The 20,546-nt window shown below is 38.9% G+C and overlaps 1 protein-coding gene across 5 annotated transcripts in view; it reads right to left on the reverse strand.

Annotated features, from left to right (window-relative positions):
* The window catches only part of PLB1 (phospholipase B1), a 224,008-nt gene that overhangs the window by 72,311 nt on the left and 131,151 nt on the right, over positions 1-20,546 (reverse strand). For all 5 annotated transcript variants that reach the window (XM_074209801.1, XM_074209798.1, XM_074209799.1 and 2 more), the window contains 8 exons: positions 14,455-14,498; positions 13,890-13,998; positions 12,305-12,356; positions 11,629-11,709; positions 9,600-9,665; positions 6,392-6,492; positions 3,704-3,785; positions 2,326-2,430 (listed from right to left, as the gene is read on the reverse strand). In XM_074209801.1, coding sequence (XP_074065902.1) covers positions 2,326-2,430; positions 3,704-3,785; positions 6,392-6,492; positions 9,600-9,665; positions 11,629-11,709; positions 12,305-12,356; positions 13,890-13,998; positions 14,455-14,498 — 640 coding nt within the window. The remainder of the gene's footprint in view (positions 1-2,325; positions 2,431-3,703; positions 3,786-6,391; positions 6,493-9,599; positions 9,666-11,628; positions 11,710-12,304; positions 12,357-13,889; positions 13,999-14,454; positions 14,499-20,546) is intronic.

Here is a 20,546-nt window from a genome sequence, read left to right on the forward strand (position 1 = left end):
GTCTAGGACAAGAGAGATAAATAAGAAAAAGAGCCCCAACCTAGAGATTATAACCTAATAAACAAGATATATTCTATTCATAAAGAATAAAACACATATAAAGGCATAAGAAAGGTAAAAACCGAGATATTTTTGGAATTCCAAGGGAGAAAAGTGGATTGTTGATTAGAATTCTAGTATTTAACTTAAACAAACATTTATTAAATAAACTATGTAAAAGTTGCTTGAGATTTAAAGATAAAAACCATGAAACTGTCCCTGGCCTCAAGGAGTTTCCATTTTTATTAATCTGGACTTAGATGGTATAATGTAATATTCTGAAGACTAATGGGGATAGGCAAGCGAGCTAATCTCTGTACGTCTTACAGATTTGTGAATCATCAGCTCTTTCACAGAATTGACTTGTTTTAAGAGGAAATCATTTATTCTCTGTTTCTACTCAAAAAAAAAAAAGAAGGAATCATTAAAAAGCCCTGTGGTTTGGCAGGCTCGAGTGACTTACTTAATTAAGCTTCAGGTAACATGCCCTCCTCCTCCTTTTCCCCTTTAATTTCTCTTTTAAAATCCAGGAAAAGCAATTCATTATTTATTAGGCATACATATAATATCCCAGCCTAGGGCACAAATGAGAAAAAAACCTTAGAAAAAGCAGAGCTATGCTGCTTGCTGACTTTGTCAGTCAATCAGAAGAGGAACATTCCTAAGGCTGATTAGACCCTGGTGGCCTTAGGTTGGGATAAATGGGAGCTCTGGTCCAAGGGTCAGGTACATGCAGAGCTGTTTTGACAATGATTCTGTGTCTCATACCATTCTCTCTCACTAGTTTCAAGGACTTTATTGAATCCCATATGAGCAGTTGGTATTACTCATTCCTCCTTCCTACCACCCACCAATGAAGAATGGGTTTAGTAGAAAGGGTGGGGGGAGAGGAGGGATCTAGGCCACTTTCAGATCTCTCTCTCTCTCTCTCATGTTCTCTTTTTCAGTTCTGAAAACATATTACTTTCAGATCTCTTTCATGTTCTCTTTTTCAGATCTGAGAACACAACAGAATTGCTCCTTCACAACTGAGTACCTCCTTTTTTCCATTTCCCTTAAATAGTTCAGTCTGTCACTAACCCTGGGAATGTAATAAACTGATTTGAACTTTGAGCACTGTGCTCCAAGCTGGGGATACTGAGATGAAAAACAATATGACCCTTGCCTTCAAGCAGCTCATGTTCTTAATGTGTATAGAATTAAGTGTGATGAGCCAGAAGAGAGGTCTAGGCAAAGTGCGCTGGGAAAACAGAGGAGCGAACAGCATGTTTAGCCGAGGATGGGGGTTGCTGGTGGGGAATCACAGAATGTCAGTTATTTAGGGCCTCAGAAGTCACCTATTTCAAATGCATATAAATGTCCTCTACAGTATTCCCAAAACAGGTAAATATCTAATTTTTGTTTGAAAATCTTCATCTTGGGACAGCTCTTTCTAACTCCTTGACCCCTGAACTTGGGTCAGTTTCTGTTCATGTGAAACTTCAATTTGCCTCTTTGCATCTTCTACCCATTGGTCCTAATTCTGCCTTCTGGGGCCAAGCAGAACATATATACTCTGTTCATCTGACAGTCCTTCAAACATTTAAAAAAAAGATTATTGTGACCTCCCAGGGTAATACTGGTAAATATTTAACAACTGACTCTTTTTTTTTTTTTTAGGTTTTTGCAAGGCAAATGGGGTTAAGTGGCTTGCCCAAGGCCACACAGCTAGGTAATTATTAAGTGTTTGAGACCGGATTTGAGCCCAGGTACTCCTGATTCCAAGGCCGGTTACGCCACCTAGCCGCCCCTAACAAACTGACTCTAAAAGTGTCTGAGGCTAGATTTGAACTCAGGTACTCCTGACTCCAGGGACGGTGCTCTATCCACTGTGCCACCTAGCTGCCCCTCTCTTCCCCATTTTTTTTACCCTAGTAAGTCTTTTCTTTTTAGAAGCATGCAGGTGGTAAAATATAGTGGGCTGAACCTTGAGTTAAGAAGAAGAAAATTCAGTTGTTGACTCAGACACTAGCTGTGTGACCTTGGTCAAATCATTTGACCTCTCTAAACCTCCACCAAAACCCCTAGATTTTTTTTCTCTCAAGAAAACTGCTGCCTTATCAAGCTGCTTTTACCTTTTACTTGTGAAGTTGATTTTTTGAACCTAAGTGTAAGACATTTATTCCAGGGCAAGTTTCATGGAGAAGGCAAATTGGACTTTGAAAGAGGAGAAGTAGAGATATGGAAGAAGTATAAAAAAGGTGAATTTAAGTGAATAATACATAGGAGCAGAAGAAGGGGTCATACCGGTTGGAAGGCAATTTTGGTGTTTTCAAGAAAAGGCTGTAGTACCACTGTGAAGTTCTCTCTAGTGTCGTAGCGTCCTGACTCCACCAATTCTCGGATGCTGGTCTGGAACAGAGAAAGAGGAACATCCTGGATTCAATGCCCAAGTTATCATTTCTGGATGGAAATGTCCTTTTGGATATCATGCTCCCCACGTCATTAGCTCTTATAGTCAGAAAGCAGTTACTAAACACCCACATCTGAGAAGGTGGTGCCTTTACACTTTCACTTCAAATCTCCCTCCAAAACCTCTATGCCCTTCTTTCCATCCAGTATTGAGACTTGGCTCAGGATCACTTCCTAAGCAAATTCATTTACTCTTCCAAGGAGATAGGTCTGGTCACCCTTTTTATTTATAGTTTTACACCAAGTCTGGGGGCAGCATGGAATAATAGAAAGGGACTTGGATTTAAAGTCAGACTATCTAAGTTTGTAGGTGGTTCTGGAATTTACTGTTTTTGTGACCTTGGTCAAGTCATTGAATATAAGGGGATTGGGCTAGATGACTTCTAAGTTCCCTGCTAATTCTAAATCTATTATTCTATGAGAATACATGCATCAAGAAAACCAAATGGACAACTTTTTGTTGGAAAATTGTCAGCAGCATGAGAACAGAGTGGGAAGGTCCTTAGAAATTACTTAGTAGAAACTTGATTTTATAGATCAGCTAATTGACACCCAAAGGGGCCTTGCACAAGGTTACCCAGAGAAACCACATCAGGGTCAAGTTTCCTGCCACCTTGATCTACTCTGTTCTGCTCTACTTCATCTCATCCCTTCTCAGATGGAGAACCTATTTCTGATGGGTCTTTTTGGGCATTGTAGTTTGAATGAACATATTATGATAAACCAAGCAGTTGAATTTGCTAACTCTGGAACTGAAAAGAATCAGGGTTAAGGTAAATTATGGAAAATAATGAAATTCTGATGGAAAACAGCAGCTTCAACTAATAAGGGTAGATCAATTTAATTCAGTTCAATATTTATTTAGTATCATTATCTATAATGCCTTTCACAAGGTGCTGAGATGACAATGATGCATGATTCAATAAGTACTGGCCTTTGGGAAACTTATAATCAAATAAGAGGTATGTGACATGGGCATAAAGTTAGAAAATGATAGGAGAGCATGGGATGACCTGAGGTTCAAGGAGGAAGCATTAGATCTGAGAAGGGGGGAGGGGATGAAATGCTCATCTCATATAAGAAAGCCCATGTCAGGAGGCTGCTAGGTTGGTGGGCCCTCAAATTCTATTAACTGGCTCATTCCCATTCTCTAGGGGTAAGGTGTGTCAGTGATGGGGAGGACACAAAGAGGTACTCTGTCTCTGTATCTTACCTGGTAAGCCTTGATGACTTCTTTCATTCTGGCCAGTTCTGGAGAGCCTTCTCTGACTGTTAGGAGGCAGTTACACAAATAGCTGTAATATGATGAGAGAGAAAGGTCACAGAAGGATTGTCTTGGCATCAAGTAAACCTGACTTTGGGCCAGGGCAACTGGTTTTGGTTGAACCTGAAGGTATTGCCAGGACAGTTCCTTCTATACTCTCAGTCTATTGACCAGGTCTGGTTCAAGACTACCATGTATCCCTAAATATTAATTTTCTGATATCAATGACACTATCTGGCAACTGAGTAGGATATTAAATAAAGACTGAATAGAGGGAAGTCAACAAGTTACAAAAATTAACTATTATTCAAATTAATTGGGAGCAATTGCTTGCCTGAATACTTTTAGGATCATAGATTCTGAGTTGTAACAGATCTGACAGATCACCTAGTCTGACCACTTCATTTCATAGACGAGGAGACTCAGGCTTGAGTTCCCTAAAGTCATTCAGATACGAAAGAAATATCAAACTTGGGATTCAACCCTAGGACTACTAACTTAATATCTCCCACTTTTATACACACACACACACACACACACACACACATACACACATATTTATTTATTTTTAGCATCTCTTTTTTAAAAAATTTGAGTTCCAAATTCTTCTTCTTTCTAGCCCCTTCCCTCACACATTGTGAAGACAAGTATATAATCCTCATTATCCATGTGATGTTATTATCTGGCATTTTCTACAGCACCTTTTCATGCCTGTGCTTCAAGAACTGAGAGGCAATCTATATTAACAATAGGAAAGTGAATGGCACTTGGACTAAGGAACTTTGTGACTTTGCAGTCTCAGTTCTCTCAGCTGTTAAAACGAGGGTACATGGTAGCAGCCTTTTCTAGCTCCCTATCTGTGGTTCATGATTTCATTTGGTGTCAGACCTCTTGCCATGCAGACAGATCATACATGACTTCTGATCAAAATTAAGAGACAGTTTTCATGAATTGTTGAAGAAAATATATCCCACATAGGTCAGTCTTCTGGTAGGGAGCTTCTCAGAACCTTGCTAGACTGGGTCTAGGAGGAGAGTCTATTACTAGGTTTGATCTTGGTGCTTTTGTAGCTTGATTAGAACCTACCAGAGCTTGAGCCCCATCACCTTCATAAACCTTTCAGAACTCAAGGTCACCTTCAGACTATCAGAAGAAAATGTGAACAGAGAAAATACTCCAATACCAATATATATTATCCCCCTCACATTAAATCGTCTCCTGGGGCTATCCCTACTCCTCATATAAGAATTGTCCTTGGCATGCCCAGATCCTTTGGAGATCATGGAGGTACCCTACTTGTGGGTGGGAATGGCCTCCTTTGAATGGTCCTGAAGCCAGAATAGTCTGCACCTTTAAAACTGGCTAGACTAAGACAGTGTCTCTTTTGTTCCATTATTGCTTTGTACAGGGGATGAAGATTACAGTTCACTCCATAGGGTGAGTGCCATGGACAGAACTGGGAGGAGAGATAACTTCCCTCCCCCTTTTGCATTAGCTCTCAGAACTGAACCAGAGGATGTTTATTTCTGTTCTGTGTCATCTTGCCTTCACACTTTCAGGTGCTAGACCTCCAGGTCCATGGGATTTGGGATATTGCAGTCAGCCACCCCAGCAGGGAAATCTGGAGAAGCTAGGGTACCTGGGATTCAAACCTGGGAGAAGGGGAAGGACTTGGATTTGAAAACAGAGTTCTATAAGAACTGAGGTAAAGTGCCTATCTTTGAAGTCAATTTTTTTTGTAAAAACTAATCTCTTAGTAGCTAGATGGAATTGGGGTTTAGGGGATGTACCATAGGAAGGCCATCATTGGGACCTGTAACCATTGGCAAAGAACCCAGTCAAATAAGAATCCTGGAGGGAAGGGTGAGATATAACACACCTAGCCTTCAGGCAATAGAAGCCAGGATAATCAGTTACTCACAATAGCAGAAAACTATACAATTTACCAATTGTGTTTCCCTCACAATAGTCATTTGAAGCTTGGTAGATTAAGTGACCCACACAAACTCACATCTGTAAGAAACAGATCTGGCACCTGAACCTAGGTCTCCTTAGACTAAATCCAACTAAACTAAATCCATAATAATGATAATAACATAAATAATAACTAACAATTTTCTTTAAAGTTTATGGGGTACCTAGGTAGCACACCAATTAGTACTGAGTCTCAAGAAGACTCAAGTTTCTGAGTTCATATCTGCCTTGAGACACTAGGTGTTTGAACCTGAGCAAGTCACCTAACCCTGGCTGCCTCAGTTTCCTTATCTATAAATTGGTTGGAGAAGGAAATGGCAAACCACTCTAGTATCTTTGTCAAGAAAACTTCAAATGGGTCACAGTGAGTCAGACACAACTGAAAAAGACTGAATATTAAAATTTACAAAACTCTTTATGAATATTTTATCTTTAGTTCCTCATAACAGACCTAAGGAGGTAGATGCTGTGTGCTAGGACCATACATCATAAGAAGGGAATAGGGTTAGGCACACATTAAACTAGGCAGTTCCAGGAGATAGAAGTTTCTTCCAAACCTCTGGTTTCCAAAAATGATGGAGCATCATATGAAGAACTATATGGGCTAACAGCTGGATGCCAGCAAGTCTCATGAACCAGACCAGTACATATAATCCTGCTTACCTTGCTTGCAATATTGGACACTTATCCTGATTACCCAGGAACACCTGTCGCAGGATGATGGGGTTCATAAAGTCCACAACGTTGACCAAGGCATTGGGTACCTAAATATAAGATTGTAGCAGAAAGATGGGCTACAATTGCTTCAAATCCCTAGTAATTACATCTCACATCAATGTAATTATTTTAATTTTATATAGGACTTTTCTTATCACACTGGCACTGGGTTGTACAGATATCATCATAACATCCATTCTATAGAAAGGGTATGTTGAAACTTACTTTTATCAGAGAAAGTGACTGATCCAGGATCCCACAGTTAGCAAACATTAGAGCTAAGATGTGAAATCACATACCCTGTGAAATTCATTATCAGACTCCAAGTTCAGAACTACAAGACACTCTTTCTTACCACAGAATCTGCAATAGGGTTCTTTAAGACCTGGGTTCATATCTGGACTTAGGTATCATTTAATAGCTATGCTGACCCTTGGAAAGACACTAAATTTCTCTTGACCTCCATTTATTTATCTGTAAAATGGGGATGGTAAGATCTGTTGTTCCTATCTCATCAGATTTATATAAGAATGAAAAGAGATAATGTGCTTTATAAACCTTAGAACATGATACAAAAGTTATTATTTTTGATACCAATAGAAGTAGTGGGAAAACATGCTATATTCCAATGACTGTTAGAGTATAGGAAATAGCATATTCTTAAGTTTGTCTGGAATGAGTAGCATGTAGGGAACAGTATATGAAATCAGTCTGTAAGTAGAATAATAATTAGCATTTATATATCACTTTAAGGTGTGCAAAGTACTTTATACATGTTATCTCATTTGATCTTCATAATAACCTTGTAATAATACTACAGTGTTATTATACTCATCTTTCAGATAGGGAAGTTGAGGCTGAAAGCCATTAAGTTATTTGCCCATTATCACACAGCTAGAAGATGTGAGAGACTCAAATAGATATTCTTGATTCTAAGTGTAGACTGCATTCAATGTTCTAGGGACATAGATATTTATAAATTTTCTAGGAGATAATAGGAGGCATTTTCTTGAGTAATAGTGTGACATGGTCAGATCCTTGAGTCTAATGACATGATGAATCTCCTTGACCTACCCAAAGACTAACCTCATAAAGCATGAAGTTACTAGATCTATTCCAAATTAGGCTGCATATTCATTTAACTGCTTCAACCAGTGGTCAATATGTTCCTTGGCAGTTTGACTTCTGGTTTTTATTGAGGAGGGGCTTTGAAAGTCCTAAAACATTTTTCTCATAACCACTTTGCAAAGTATATTATATATCGACTAGCTTAATATCATGAGAATTTAAGGCTAAGAGGGATGAAGGAGACTTCAAATGGACATTTAGTGGGCATGGGATCTTTCTGATTTCAAGCCCAAATTCACAGCCTTCAAGAGGCATCTGAGCTATTGACTCCACTTCCAGGGTTGTACGTAGAACAGTGATTCTTTTGGGATTCCTTGCAGTTTGACATGCAGTACTGTCACTCCATCCCCAGTGACAAGTGAACAAGAAGCTAGGTAAGCACAAATGTATCTAGTGCCAATTGTAGCCCTGTTTCAATTGTTCAGTAATTCAGTTGGGTTTGACTCTGTGGCTCTTAAGTACCGTAGTATGCCAGGCCCTTCTTTCCTGCCCTATCTCTCAAAATCCATCCAAGTTTATGTTCATTATTTCCATGACACTATTTATACATTTCATCCTCTGCCACCCACTTCTCCTGCTTTCAATCATTCCCAACATCGAGGTCTTTTCCAATGAGTCCTGTGTTTTCACCATATGACCAAAGTACTAAACTTCATTAGTAACTGAAGCTACTTTAGTATCTTTCAGAGAATAGTCTGAATTAATTTCTTTAAGTATTACTGATTTCCTTGTTGTTCTAGGGACTCTTAAAAGTCTTCTCCAGTTCCACAATTCAAAAGCATTATTTCTATGGTTGTTTTCCTTATGTCCCATTTCTCACACTCATACATTGCTACTGGAAAAACCATAGTTTTGATTATATAGACCTTTGTTGGTCTAAATGCTTGGTCTTTGCTTTTTAGTATGCTGGCCAAATTGACCATAGTTTTCTCCTCCTCCTCCTCTTCTCTTCTTCTTCTTCTTCCTTCTTCTTCTTCTTCCTCTTCTTCTTCTTTTTCTTCTTCTTCGTTGGTTTTTGCAAGACAGTGTGATTAAGTGACTTGCTCAAGGTCACACAACTAGGTAATTATGAAGTATCTGAGGCCAAATTTGAACTCAGATTCTCCTGACTCCAGGGCTGGTGCTTTAACCACTACGCCACCTAGCTGTTCCCTGGCCAAAGCTTTCTTTTCAAGGAATAAGTATCTTTTAATTTTATGATTGTAGACACCATTTGGAGAGATCATTGAGGCCAAGAATCTGATGCTGTTTCCATTTCTTCTCCCTCCATTTGCCAGGAAATGATGGAACCAGAAACCATGATCTTAGTTTTTTTTTTTTTAATGTTAAGCTTTCACACTTTCTTCTTTCACCCTGGAGAGTCAGTCAACTGACCTTCACCCTGTTCTTCTCTCATGATACTCTATCTCCCATTTCTGTGCCTTTGCCCTGGTTATTTCTCCATGTCTTGAATGTCTTCCCTTCTTACTTACACCTCCTAGAGTTCCTCTCATCCTTTTAGATGAAGCTCAGGCACCAGATTTTGCATGAAATCTTCCTTGATACAGGCTAGTGCCCTCCCTCCCAAACTACTTTATGTTTAACTATTTTCTGTGTATGTGTTTTCTATGTGTCTGTGTGTGTGTGTGTGCAAACACACATACACATAGATACATGTATTCATATACACATATATGCTTTATATCTGTGGTGCTATTAATGTTTCTATATGTTCCTGTCTCTATAATAGAATGCCCAACTTTCTTCATATTTATGTTCCCAAAACTGGGCTCATAATATGTACTTAAACACTAGTTAATTGAGTAATTGGTTCATATCAGCTTTAAGAATACTTTGCTTTTTTTTCTCTCTTATAAAATCAGGGTCTCTCTGAGAACTAGGATTCCAAAGGAAAATAGGAAATATATAGGAATGTGAACCCCAGACCTCTGCCATCTTCCCTGGACCATTAGAACCCAGGGGGAAATTGAATTCTACTTCATGATTTATGAATTCTTGCCAAGGAGAAGAGGCTACTTGAACCTACCTCTTTATGCAAGAAATCCAAGGCAGCTTGGAGGTGAGCAGAAAATTTGGTGACTGAATAAAGATTCTGGCAAAAGAAAGGAGAGAATGATATGGTTAGGGTAAGAGAATGTGAGAGATGATTCAGTCTTCACTCATTACTCTGTAACTAAAACCTTATTCTCTACTCCCATCTCTGGCTATGGACAGCTATTCATGCTTCATCTCCAATTGGGTCTGAAAGCATAGGAATATAGTATTTATAGCCAGAAGGAACCTCAGAATCCAAATTTCTCATTTTACAGATGAGGTTCTAAGAAGTAAAGGGATTTTCCCAATATAGGAAATAATAATTATTCTCTTATTTGAAATGGGCTACTTTTTTCCTCTATACCAAAAAGGGGATCCTTGAAGGAAATGACTGAAAAAAAACCCCCAAAATTAGGTTAGTCCAATAGATTGCTGAATATCTTTGAAATAATTTTATCTGAGAAGTAGAAAGAGGCAGATTATCTTCATTGAAGTTTACAGTTACAACCCACAGTTTTATTTTATATATAAATACCTCTTTGTGACCACAAAATATTTTAGAGATAATTGTCATCACAAGTAAAACACTTTGAAAATGTCAAAGTCCTATATATCTGTGTCTTTTCATTGTTGTTACTCTCTCCTTTGATAATCATAATAATACTTGGAGAGAACACAGAGCAAAGAAAAATTGCCATTTTACAGATAAGGAAATAGGGACTCAAAGAAGCTAAACAATTTGTCCAGCTTATACAACTTGTAAATAGCAGATACAGGAATTTAGACCTTAGTTTTCTAAACCTCCCAAGTCCAGTGCTTTTTTCAATATGTCCTGCATTCTTCCCTTTTTTTTTGTGGATTCATCAGAATTGAAGGGTTGACAAGTATATTAGTACCTAGCTAGGGGAAAGGGTCCTTTCCTTGCTCTCTTGTTGAGATCTTGGGATGCTCTGGGATGTAAGATAACCATGGCAAAGTGTTTGAAGAACCTTAGATTTAGAGTTGAAGAAAATTGGTTTGGATTCTGCTTTTGCTATAAATTAACTACTGACAGTGTCTTAGACAAATTCATCTCTCTGGGATTTGATTGCCTCATCTGCAAAATGTGGGGATTAGATTATATGACCAGGAGATTCTCTGACAGCTTTAGATCAATGATCACAGAATCTTTAAGGTCTCATACTATATAGTAAGGTTTATAACTTTATGATAGTTTATTCATTCAGGGGATGGGTCAAATATCTCTCTGTGGCATTAAAGGTCCTTCACAACCTGTTTTCATCCCATCTTTCTGCCTTTATTATACATTATTCTCCTTTGGGTGCTCTGAATTTCAGTCCATCTAAACTTCTTGTTCCATCTCTGGTCTATAAGACTTTGCACTAGTTGCCTGTATTCCTGGAATACATTCCCTCCTCCTTCTAATATCTTGGAATTTCCAATTGCCTTCAGAGATCAGCATCACTTCCTGCATGAAACCTTTCTTGATTCCCCATCAAATTACCTTCTATTTGTCTTTATTTTAAATGTATTTATACATGTTCACAGCTCCCTCATCAGAATGCAAGCTCCTTAAGGGCAGGACTGTTTCTTTTTTTGTTTTTCTATCTCCCTGTGCCTATCTCACTGTGCCTAGCACAGTGTTTTGAACATAGTAGACCTAATAAATATTTGATTATTGAGACAATCATCATACTAGGCACTGAAGGAAACCAATAAGTATGCAGATACTAAACAACACAAAATATGTAAAAAAAAATCAATACAAGGGAATTTTCATAGGGGGCACTGGCAACTGAGGGGATCAGGATAGGTCTGCCAAAGAGGAAGCATTTGAGCTGAGTCTTGAAATGAAATACCTTAGGCCAGGGCTAGGCCTAGAAGTGAGGTAGAAGAGTGAGGATGTTTGTAGTCAGGCAGTGATGGTTTGGGTTCTAGGGAATTTTCCCAAAAAGTTTCCCCTGGACCTGAAACTCCACATTGAAAACCCAGCAAGAGAAACCCCTAGTGCTGTTACTTACTGAGTCAGTGCAGTAGTCACAGAGGTCATTAGTCCCGATGAGCAGAGTGACTACCTTCCAGTCTGTTTCGAAATTAATTCTCTAGATGGAGGAAGGAGAACACTAAACATATCATTCTGTTTCAATTTTGCTATCTCTGATAAGAGAAGGAGTGTAGCCCAAGGAGTCAACTGGGCCCCCAGGGACTTTTCAGGTTCATTCCTTAAAATGTAAACTCCCTGAGGGCAGGGGTTACCTTTATTTTTGCTCTCATTTGTATTCCCAGTGCTTAGCAGAGTATTTGACCTTGATTTGACTTCTTTACAAAGCAGTACCAAACACATGAATGTCACTCTACACATTTTTGTTGAATTGAAGTCCTGGAAAGGATCACAGCTGTCTTCTAGCCCTTGTAGGAAATTTTTTTTTTCAACAAGTCTCAATCGTTCTGGATCAATTTTCTTACTTATAAACTGAGGAGGTTAGATTGTCCCCAGTCTAGATATCCCCAAAAGTTATCTTGTTTGAGTGTTATGAGCCACCCTGACAGATGCTTATTCATATTCTGCTTGCATACTTCCAGTGATGGGACAATCACTACTTTTTAAGGTACCATTTTTCCCCTTTTTATTTGGATAGATTGAAATTAGGAGCTTTTATTTTTGTTTTTTCATAAACCAGTCTAACTCTACCTTACCTGGTCAGTTTTCATCTTCTTCACCAGGGTCTGGACTTGCTTTATAAGTCCCCTGTGGAGCAAAAAACAATTGTTCCTTCTGATTTTTTAAAATTTTTTTTAGATTTTTCAAGGCAATGGGGTTAAGTGGCTTGCCCAAGGCCACACAGCTAGGTAATTATTAAGTGTCTGAGGTCAGATTTGAACCCAGGTACTCCTGACTCCAAGGCCGGTGCTCTATTCACTGTGCCACCTAGCCACCCTGTTCCTTCTGATAATGGGGAAAAGAAGACTCCCCTTCTTTGCCTCTCAAAGCCACTGCAGTGGAGTCCTCATTGGGATTACCTCCTTTGGCAGGCAGAGGACAGAAACCATGAGGTTGAGAGGTGAACACCATTTGCTTTGATGTCCAGATGGCAGCAAAACTCAGACTACCTAAATCTCAAATTAGGTCATGGCACCTTCAAAAGCCTGAGCTTAAGTGGACAAATGGGGCAACACTTCTAGGCTCTGATTGAGGAATGGACCATAGTGGAATCCAGCTGGGTAGGATTCACATCCAGATTTTCTGATTTCCAATCCACAGGGCTCTCTACCCTACTGTTCTTTGTTCAGGTCAGTCTCCAAAACCAACCCTGGCTCTGCTACCTACTACCTGTATTTTATAATTATGTAACACATCTAACCTTGTGTAATATACATCCAACTTCCCTGTGTCTTAGTATTCTCATCTGTAAAATTTGGGTTTTAGATTATAAGAGCTCACAGAATCTCAGCCTCAGAAGGGATCTCAGAGGTCATCTAGCCCAACCTTTTCAACAGACGAAGAAACTGAGGCCTAGAGAGGCTAAGTAAGTTGCCCAAAGTCATACAAATGGTAGAACCAGTCATCCAACCTCTCCTAAATGAGAATCTCCTTCCATACACCTGACAAGAAGTCATCCAGACTGTGCTTTAAAAAACCTCCAAGGAGAGGGGAACACACGATGTTTTAAGGCAGTTCATTCCACTTTGGGATAGTTCCAATCATTTGAAAGTTTATTTTTTTTTCCACTTTTAGTGAACTTAGGTTTACCTCTTTGCAGCTTTTCTACCCATTATTCCCTAGGCACTATTTAATTCTAGATCCTATGTTTTGCTACTAACAAGACTTGGAAGGAGAGGGAATCCCTTCAGCATCATTATGCTATTCTCATTGAATGGATTCTTTGGGTAGTTCAATTCAAGAAAGTATTTTTTTTGTTGATTAATTCAGATAGAAAATTGGACCATTTTGGCTCCCTGAGGAGCCTCTGGGACATGAGGCAAGATGTTGCAATGGGAAAGGACACTGGATTTAGATTCAGAGCATGGTTAGACTGTGCAGCTTTGCTAATTTCAATTTGTGGCATGGTATTAGACCTTGGTCTTGGCTGGGTTGTCTTGAAAATACATTGGTTGCCAGTGAAGTCAGAGTGATTGGGGCCTATTGAAGGGGAAGCCACTTAAAGTCCACTGCTCTACCCATGTGGAAAAATGACAAAAGGGCAGGATTGCTGCTAGTATCCGAAAGGGCTTTCCATGAAGAGCCAAAATGTCCCATCTCACCCTTCCCCCAATGCCATACTCAGCCTTTGCTCCTGGGACAGCCTGATTGAGGAAGGCGTTGGCATCATCAGCACTCCCCACGCCCAACGCGAAGCCTGTTAGGTTCCTATTAAACTTTCGGAGGATATCTGGGAGGGGAAGGGGGAGAGTGAAAAGCAAACAACTCTCAACTGGGGAGACTATGAGATCAGAATGAGCACCCCCTCCCCAAAACTGAACTTTGTTTTTAGCCCCATGTTCCAGTGCAAGAATTCACAAAAGGCAAGGAAGATAAAATATCTGCCAGGTCCGGACCAGAAACCATCAGCTAAACAGGACTGACTCCAAGGACTAGCTCCCTAGGGGTAGGCTACATAGTACTAAAGGATCTTAGCTATGGAAGTAAAAACTCTAGCATCCTAAACACAGACCAGGTTCTGGAGATAAGTGGAAAAAGAACTTTCTTCCCCCCCCCCCCCCCTTAAAGGCATTCAATGGGAGTCACATTGTGTCTTTCTTGGCTGGGATTTGTTCTTGGAATTCCTTCTTCAGGAGAGCCCAAACCCAGATCTTATGATAGACCCAAGGGCCAAATCTTTACTTACTAGGCAAGGTGGTCACACTTTCTAGTGAAGCATCACCTCCTGCACTGCAATCAGAGAAAGAAATACTGTCAAGACATTCATTTCCTTATTAAATTCCTAGTTGCTTGGTGGAAGAACTGTGTCTTATTATCTTTGTATGTCTCCTTCCCTCACCCCAACTCCATCACCTCAATGCCTGAACTTAAAAAACATTTGTTGAGTTTCCTTTCTTGAAAAGCAGAGCTTGACTCAATCCAATGGACTCTTCTTGGCATCCAGATGTATACTGAAACACTCTATCTAGTGGTAGCTAAGTGGTATAGTGACAGGGTTGGACATGGAATCAGGAAAATCTCAAGTCCATTGCTCCCTCAGCTATTCAAGTAACCTTGGACATGCCACTTAAACTCTTTGAAACTCTCAATAAACATTTATTAAGTGCCTACAACACCACTAGGGATACAAAAAAGGCAGAAGAGACTTAACAGAAATATTACTTGCATTATTTGTTTAGGCATCATAATCATCACCACATTCAAGACAGTTGTGATCTTTAGCTGGAACTGAGAAACTTATTCAAGTCATTTAAATAGTTTTGGTTTTTGAAAATCCAGAATGTTCAGTGCTAAGTCATATGAACTAAAATGGTTGATCTGGAATTCTTTAAAAATTGAATAAATTCTTGTCTGTTCTGCCTGGGGGCCCAGGAGACACGATCTTAAACTTTCTTACAGTCACCTGGTCCCTAATTTAATCTTATTCCATTTAACAATATGACAAACACCTTTAAATGCCTACTATGTGCAAAACAATGTTCTAGGATCTAGGAAGTTTTTTTTTTAAAGGACAGGGTCTGAATCTATGAATTCATTGATGTGGGAAATTCCTAATGTGAGAACTCCCTTCATGAATGTAAATCATAGGATTATAAATTTAGAATATTAAGGACCTTAGTTGGACCATTAATTTAACTCTCTGGTTTTACAAATGAGGAAACTGAAGCCCAGAGATAACCCAGGTTCACATAGCTAGTAAATGTTTCAGGTTGTATTTGAAACTTCTTGAATACAATTCTGTTGTCTTCCACTAAACAAGATACTGCCTCCCTAAGCCTCAGAGACATTAAGTGACCTCCTCAAAGTCACAGATTGTAAATGACAAAAGTGGGACCAGAAGTCCTTTGACTCCAGAGGTAACATACTGCCCCATTGCTGAACCCAGATCTTCCTTTATGCAAGGAAGCCGCCAGATATTCTAGTTCTCATGCAACATCAAAAGACACTGGACATACAAAATTGAACCCAAAGAAGACCCTGTACTCAAGGAGCAGGATCTGGTCCTAGAACTCAAACTTTAATTAAGTCTCTAACTACAGTAACCCACACATAATGGACATAAAATAGTATACAATAGATATATTTTCAATGATTAAGCTTTAAAATTAAATTTTCCTTCTTTCTTGAATTTACATGGGTCCGGAGTATAAAGAGAGAAAAGCCTTCATTTTCATCAAACTCCCACATTTGTAAAGTACCATTCTTCACACACACATAAACACCTTCTCTACCTTAGCCCCAAGAAAATGCCTCTAATCTCTCCAGTTTTTGAGAAAATCAGAAATAATGTTCTATGCTTATAACTCTCTCCTTTCTTCCATGTATATTTGCTTTTTCCCAATTTTGAAACAGCAGCCAGGCTTTGAGTAGAGACCCCTCAGAGGCTCTAAGATCTATCACTCCACAGCTGCTCCTTCCATTAAGGAACTTTTTGAAAAAACAAACCAAGGGTTAAATCCTTGTTCAGAGATATCAGCTGTTCCAAAGAGTGAGTGAATCAGCTTTCACTCTCTTCTCTGCTGAGAGGGCTACCTTCTTGCTGTCTCTAATCCAAACCAACGAGTCTATATGAAGCATTTGCACTGGTGATAGAAAATTTTCATTCTTTACTGAGAGAATAGAGGTTTTCAATGATCCCCTCATTCCCTATTTTCTTCAGCATCTGAAGAGATGACGACCCTTCTGCTCTCATTGCCTCCACAATCATTCACCCCTGTCTTTTTTCTCTTTGTAGCTTTCAATATCTGTCAACTGACTTCTTTCTTGTAGCCCACTTCACCCTTGCAGACAACTTTTTTTAACCTGACTTCCCCTCTCACTATCATTCTCTATACAGCTAAATCCTAGAAAAAAGTTGTTAACAGAGCTTGCCTGGCAGTGCACTCCCTCTCCTCTCACATCATTTCTTAACCCTTTTCTATTTGGTCTCTAACCTAATCTTTCAACTGGCACTGACCTCTTCAAAGTCACCCATGATCTCTTATTGGACATATCCAATGACTTCCCTCATCCCCCCATTCCTCATCCTTACTGATTTTTCTGTAGAATTTAACACTGCTGGTCACCATTTCTTCCTAGATATTCTCTCCTCTCTCTGACATTGCTCTAACTTAATTCTCCTCCCATCTTTCTAGCCAATCCTTCCCAGGCTCCTTTGCTGTATCATCAGCTATGACCTGTGTCCTGAACCCCCTTCTCTTCTCCAAGACTTCTTATTGGTGATTTCATTAATTCCAATCTCCCTCCCTCCCTTTCTCCCTCCCCTCAAATCCAACTAATCTTCCTCACCTTTGTAGTTCTCTTGTGGGAGTCAATCTTCTCCCAGGGGCACCTAAATTTGTATCCATAGGCTTATAAACATAGGTTTGTACACCTTTGTTTGACACCTAAGAAGTATCCTTGACTTTACTCTCACTCACTTCTCATGTCCTATGAATGGCTAAGTCCACTAATTCTCTTCTACAGCTATCCCATCATTCCCTTTCTCTACTCTCACATAGTCATAAACTCAATTCAAGCCCTCATCATTTCTTACCTGCCCTATTGCAATGTTCTCCCTTCTTCCAGTCTTTTCCTTCTCTAATCCATCCTTTACACAACTACTCTTTTTGCCTCTAGGATAAAATATAAATTAATTTGTTTGATATTGATTTATAATCAGCCTCCAGTCTACCTTTCCAAGCTTATTATACTTCACTTCCAATTATATAATCTTCATTCCAGGTAAATTGGCCTGCTTTCTGGTCAGTCTCATGCCGGACATTTCATTTCTCATGTTTTTGAATAGTCTGTGCCTAAGGCCTTGAATACACCCTTCCCTCCTTACCTCCATCTCTTAGAACTTGCATCTTCCCTCAGAGTTTTTGCATGTACTATCTCTTCTGTGAGATTTTTTTTTCACTTCCTCTCAGGTGCTGGTGCTCCATCAACCAACCCCCCCCCCCCACATCATTAACTTGTTTTACCTTTTGTATATTCTGTATTTAATTGTGTGCAGTTACATTTTCCTTAAGGTTATGTAAGGTTCATGAAGACAGGGACTGTTTAGTTTTTGGCTTTGTATTTCCAGCTCTTAGAACATAGTAGGTGCTTTGAAAGATCTTGATTTATTGATTTAACAGTCCCTGTCTCAAGGATTCTACTGAGGGGTATATAATGTGGAAACAAATAAGTAAATAAATGATTATTTGAGGGAGGAGAGAAAGAATGAGAGAGACAGAGAGAAAGAGAGGCAGAGATAGAGACAGAGATGGACAGAGACAGAGATAAGAGAAAGAGAAACAGAGAGCCCATAGTAATAACTGAGATCAAGAAAGGTTTTCCATTGGAAATTGCAGGTGAGGCAAGCTCTGTATTGCTTATAGTATTTTGGGCATTCATTTAAAGAATTTATCTAAAGAATCTTCAACCACTAGAAGAACTTACATTAGGGAACACTAGGACACATATTAGCTGCCAATTTCTTCTTTGAATCAAAGATGTGTAGGCTCTAAGTTACAACTTGAAAGGAAATCTTGAATTTAAATACAAATACAAGTACACCTTGCTGCTTTCTTCAATTCATTAATACATACCCCTGCATCCTTCCATTACAGTCTTTCCTACCCCTATAAATACACCATTATGCCCACATTGGTTACCCTTATGCTCAAGAAGTTTCCATCACAAATACTTCTTGAAAAGTTTTCATGATGCTAAAATAAATGTTCTGGCAGACCAGATCCAGTATGCTTGGAATAGTTCCCTGACTTCCCTATTAACAGTAAAGATTCAAAAGAAAATTGTGTAAATAAACAGGATTATTTGATATACTTTAACTTTTATACTCATACTATGTAAAATGTGAAAGCAGAGACAGAGAAAAAAGATGCTTGCAATTTCAGCATAAGCTCAGATTCTGAATTAATGAGACAGAGAAAGGAATTTCAAAATGGTGATTTTTATTTTGATGTATTTAAGCAACCCCAAATCAATGAATTTATTCCTGATGAAGGCAAGATCAGACAATATAGATTCCCACCACTTCCCAATGATTTAACCTCTTTAAGACAGACCAGTAGTTTGCTTCCTAAAGCAGGGAGCCCAGAAGGTATTTTTACAGCCAAATTAGATTCTGAAGGTCATAATAATAACCAGTCTAACATGAATTCTGATTACATCTCTCCCTTCTCTATCAATGTAAGACTAATGACTCTTGGCTTCCTATGACCCAGAGAGGGTAGGTTACTCTTTTTCAGCAGCTTTTTCCCTATCTTTTTTCCAATTGAAAAATTCCTGATAGTTTCTGGTAATGACTTTCATCCAATCAGGGTGCAAGTTTCGCTAATTGCCACCCTCTGATCATCATAATTTGTGTAATTGAATCTTGGGATAGGATGATGTCTCTATAGGTCAACTACTCAACTTTCAATTCATGTATTACGAGAGTTGCAAGGGTCAATGGCAGATCAATGATGGGTTTTAGGAGCTAAAGTCTTAGCTGGGTGAGTCAACTTATCCATCCATCTCAGACTTTTGATTTGCCTCTAGATGAAGATTGGACATTAGTTAAAAAGTTAACTCTTAAAATTTTTTTAAAAAGTTGACTCTAGGAATAGTATTTTCTGTTCAAGGTGGGATTTGTTATATTTAAAAGCTGGGAAGGAGTCTTCTTGCAGTATGAATAGGCAGACTTACCTTATTCTCTTGACTGCCCCACCATTTCTATCTTCTCTATAACCTGTTTGTAGAACTCATTCAGTTGGTTTTTACTCTCTAATTTCCAGCACCAAGATGTTACAGCACTGCTTTGTTAAGACTGGATGAAGCTGCTATCATAGTCCTGACTTCCATGGTTTGTTAATTATTTTGGGATCATTAATTTTCTCTTTTATATTATGGTGGCAATCATGATAACCATCAAAGAGAGGAGCCAAAAAAGAACCTGAATGCTGAATTGGGAACTGAATTAGAGTGGTTTGTGCATTCATTTGAAGTTCCAAGAGTTTGTCTCTAGTAGCAACTTGTTATAAGAACTACCTTATAGGATGGAAACATTCAGCAAATCCATTGTTTTCAGTTGCCATGCTCATTCCTGAGAGTTCTGAAGCCTATAAGCCAGAAGCCTCCAGAGGACATTTATCCTGTCCCCTTCTCATTTTGTGACTCTCCTTTGATGGAATCAAAAAGCATGATCACAGCAACCATCAATGTTCTTTTTTGATTTGAGAGGAAAATGTTTCTTTTGAATAAACTGTGTTACTGTGATAGGCAGGAAGAAAAGAGCAGAGATGAGTAGGTCCTTGTTCTGCCAAGCCATTCATGACCATTTTACAACATCTTGGCTATCTTAGTTCTGTTTATCTTGTTGGTTGAGGAGGAATACTCAAATCTATTCTTGGATGGCATCTTGGTGAAAATAAATAATTTCTTAGTAGAGAAAGAAGCCCCAAACCATGTATTTCCTATCTTGATCTGGTTCATGCATGGGGTAATGGAAAAAGACCTGGATTTGGAGTCAGAAGACACGTATGTTGAAATTCTGGCCTTGTTACTAATTATATATATGACTGACATGGGCCTGTTTTCCAATTTGGAAAATAATCATAGTGAGCAACATTTATATAGCTCTTTAAGATTTTGTAAAAAGCATTAATGTATTAACTCATTTTTATCTTCACAATAAATAACAGCACCATAGATGATATTATCACCCACATTTTAGAGTTGAGCAGACTGATTCAGATCCTCTTGAGGATGCTGCATTCAAATCGCTATGCTGCCAAGCATAGGACTAGA

Source organism: Macrotis lagotis, chromosome 1 (genome assembly GCF_037893015.1).
Source record: "Macrotis lagotis isolate mMagLag1 chromosome 1, bilby.v1.9.chrom.fasta, whole genome shotgun sequence".
NCBI classification, from domain to species: Eukaryota; Metazoa; Chordata; class Mammalia; order Peramelemorphia; family Peramelidae; genus Macrotis; species Macrotis lagotis.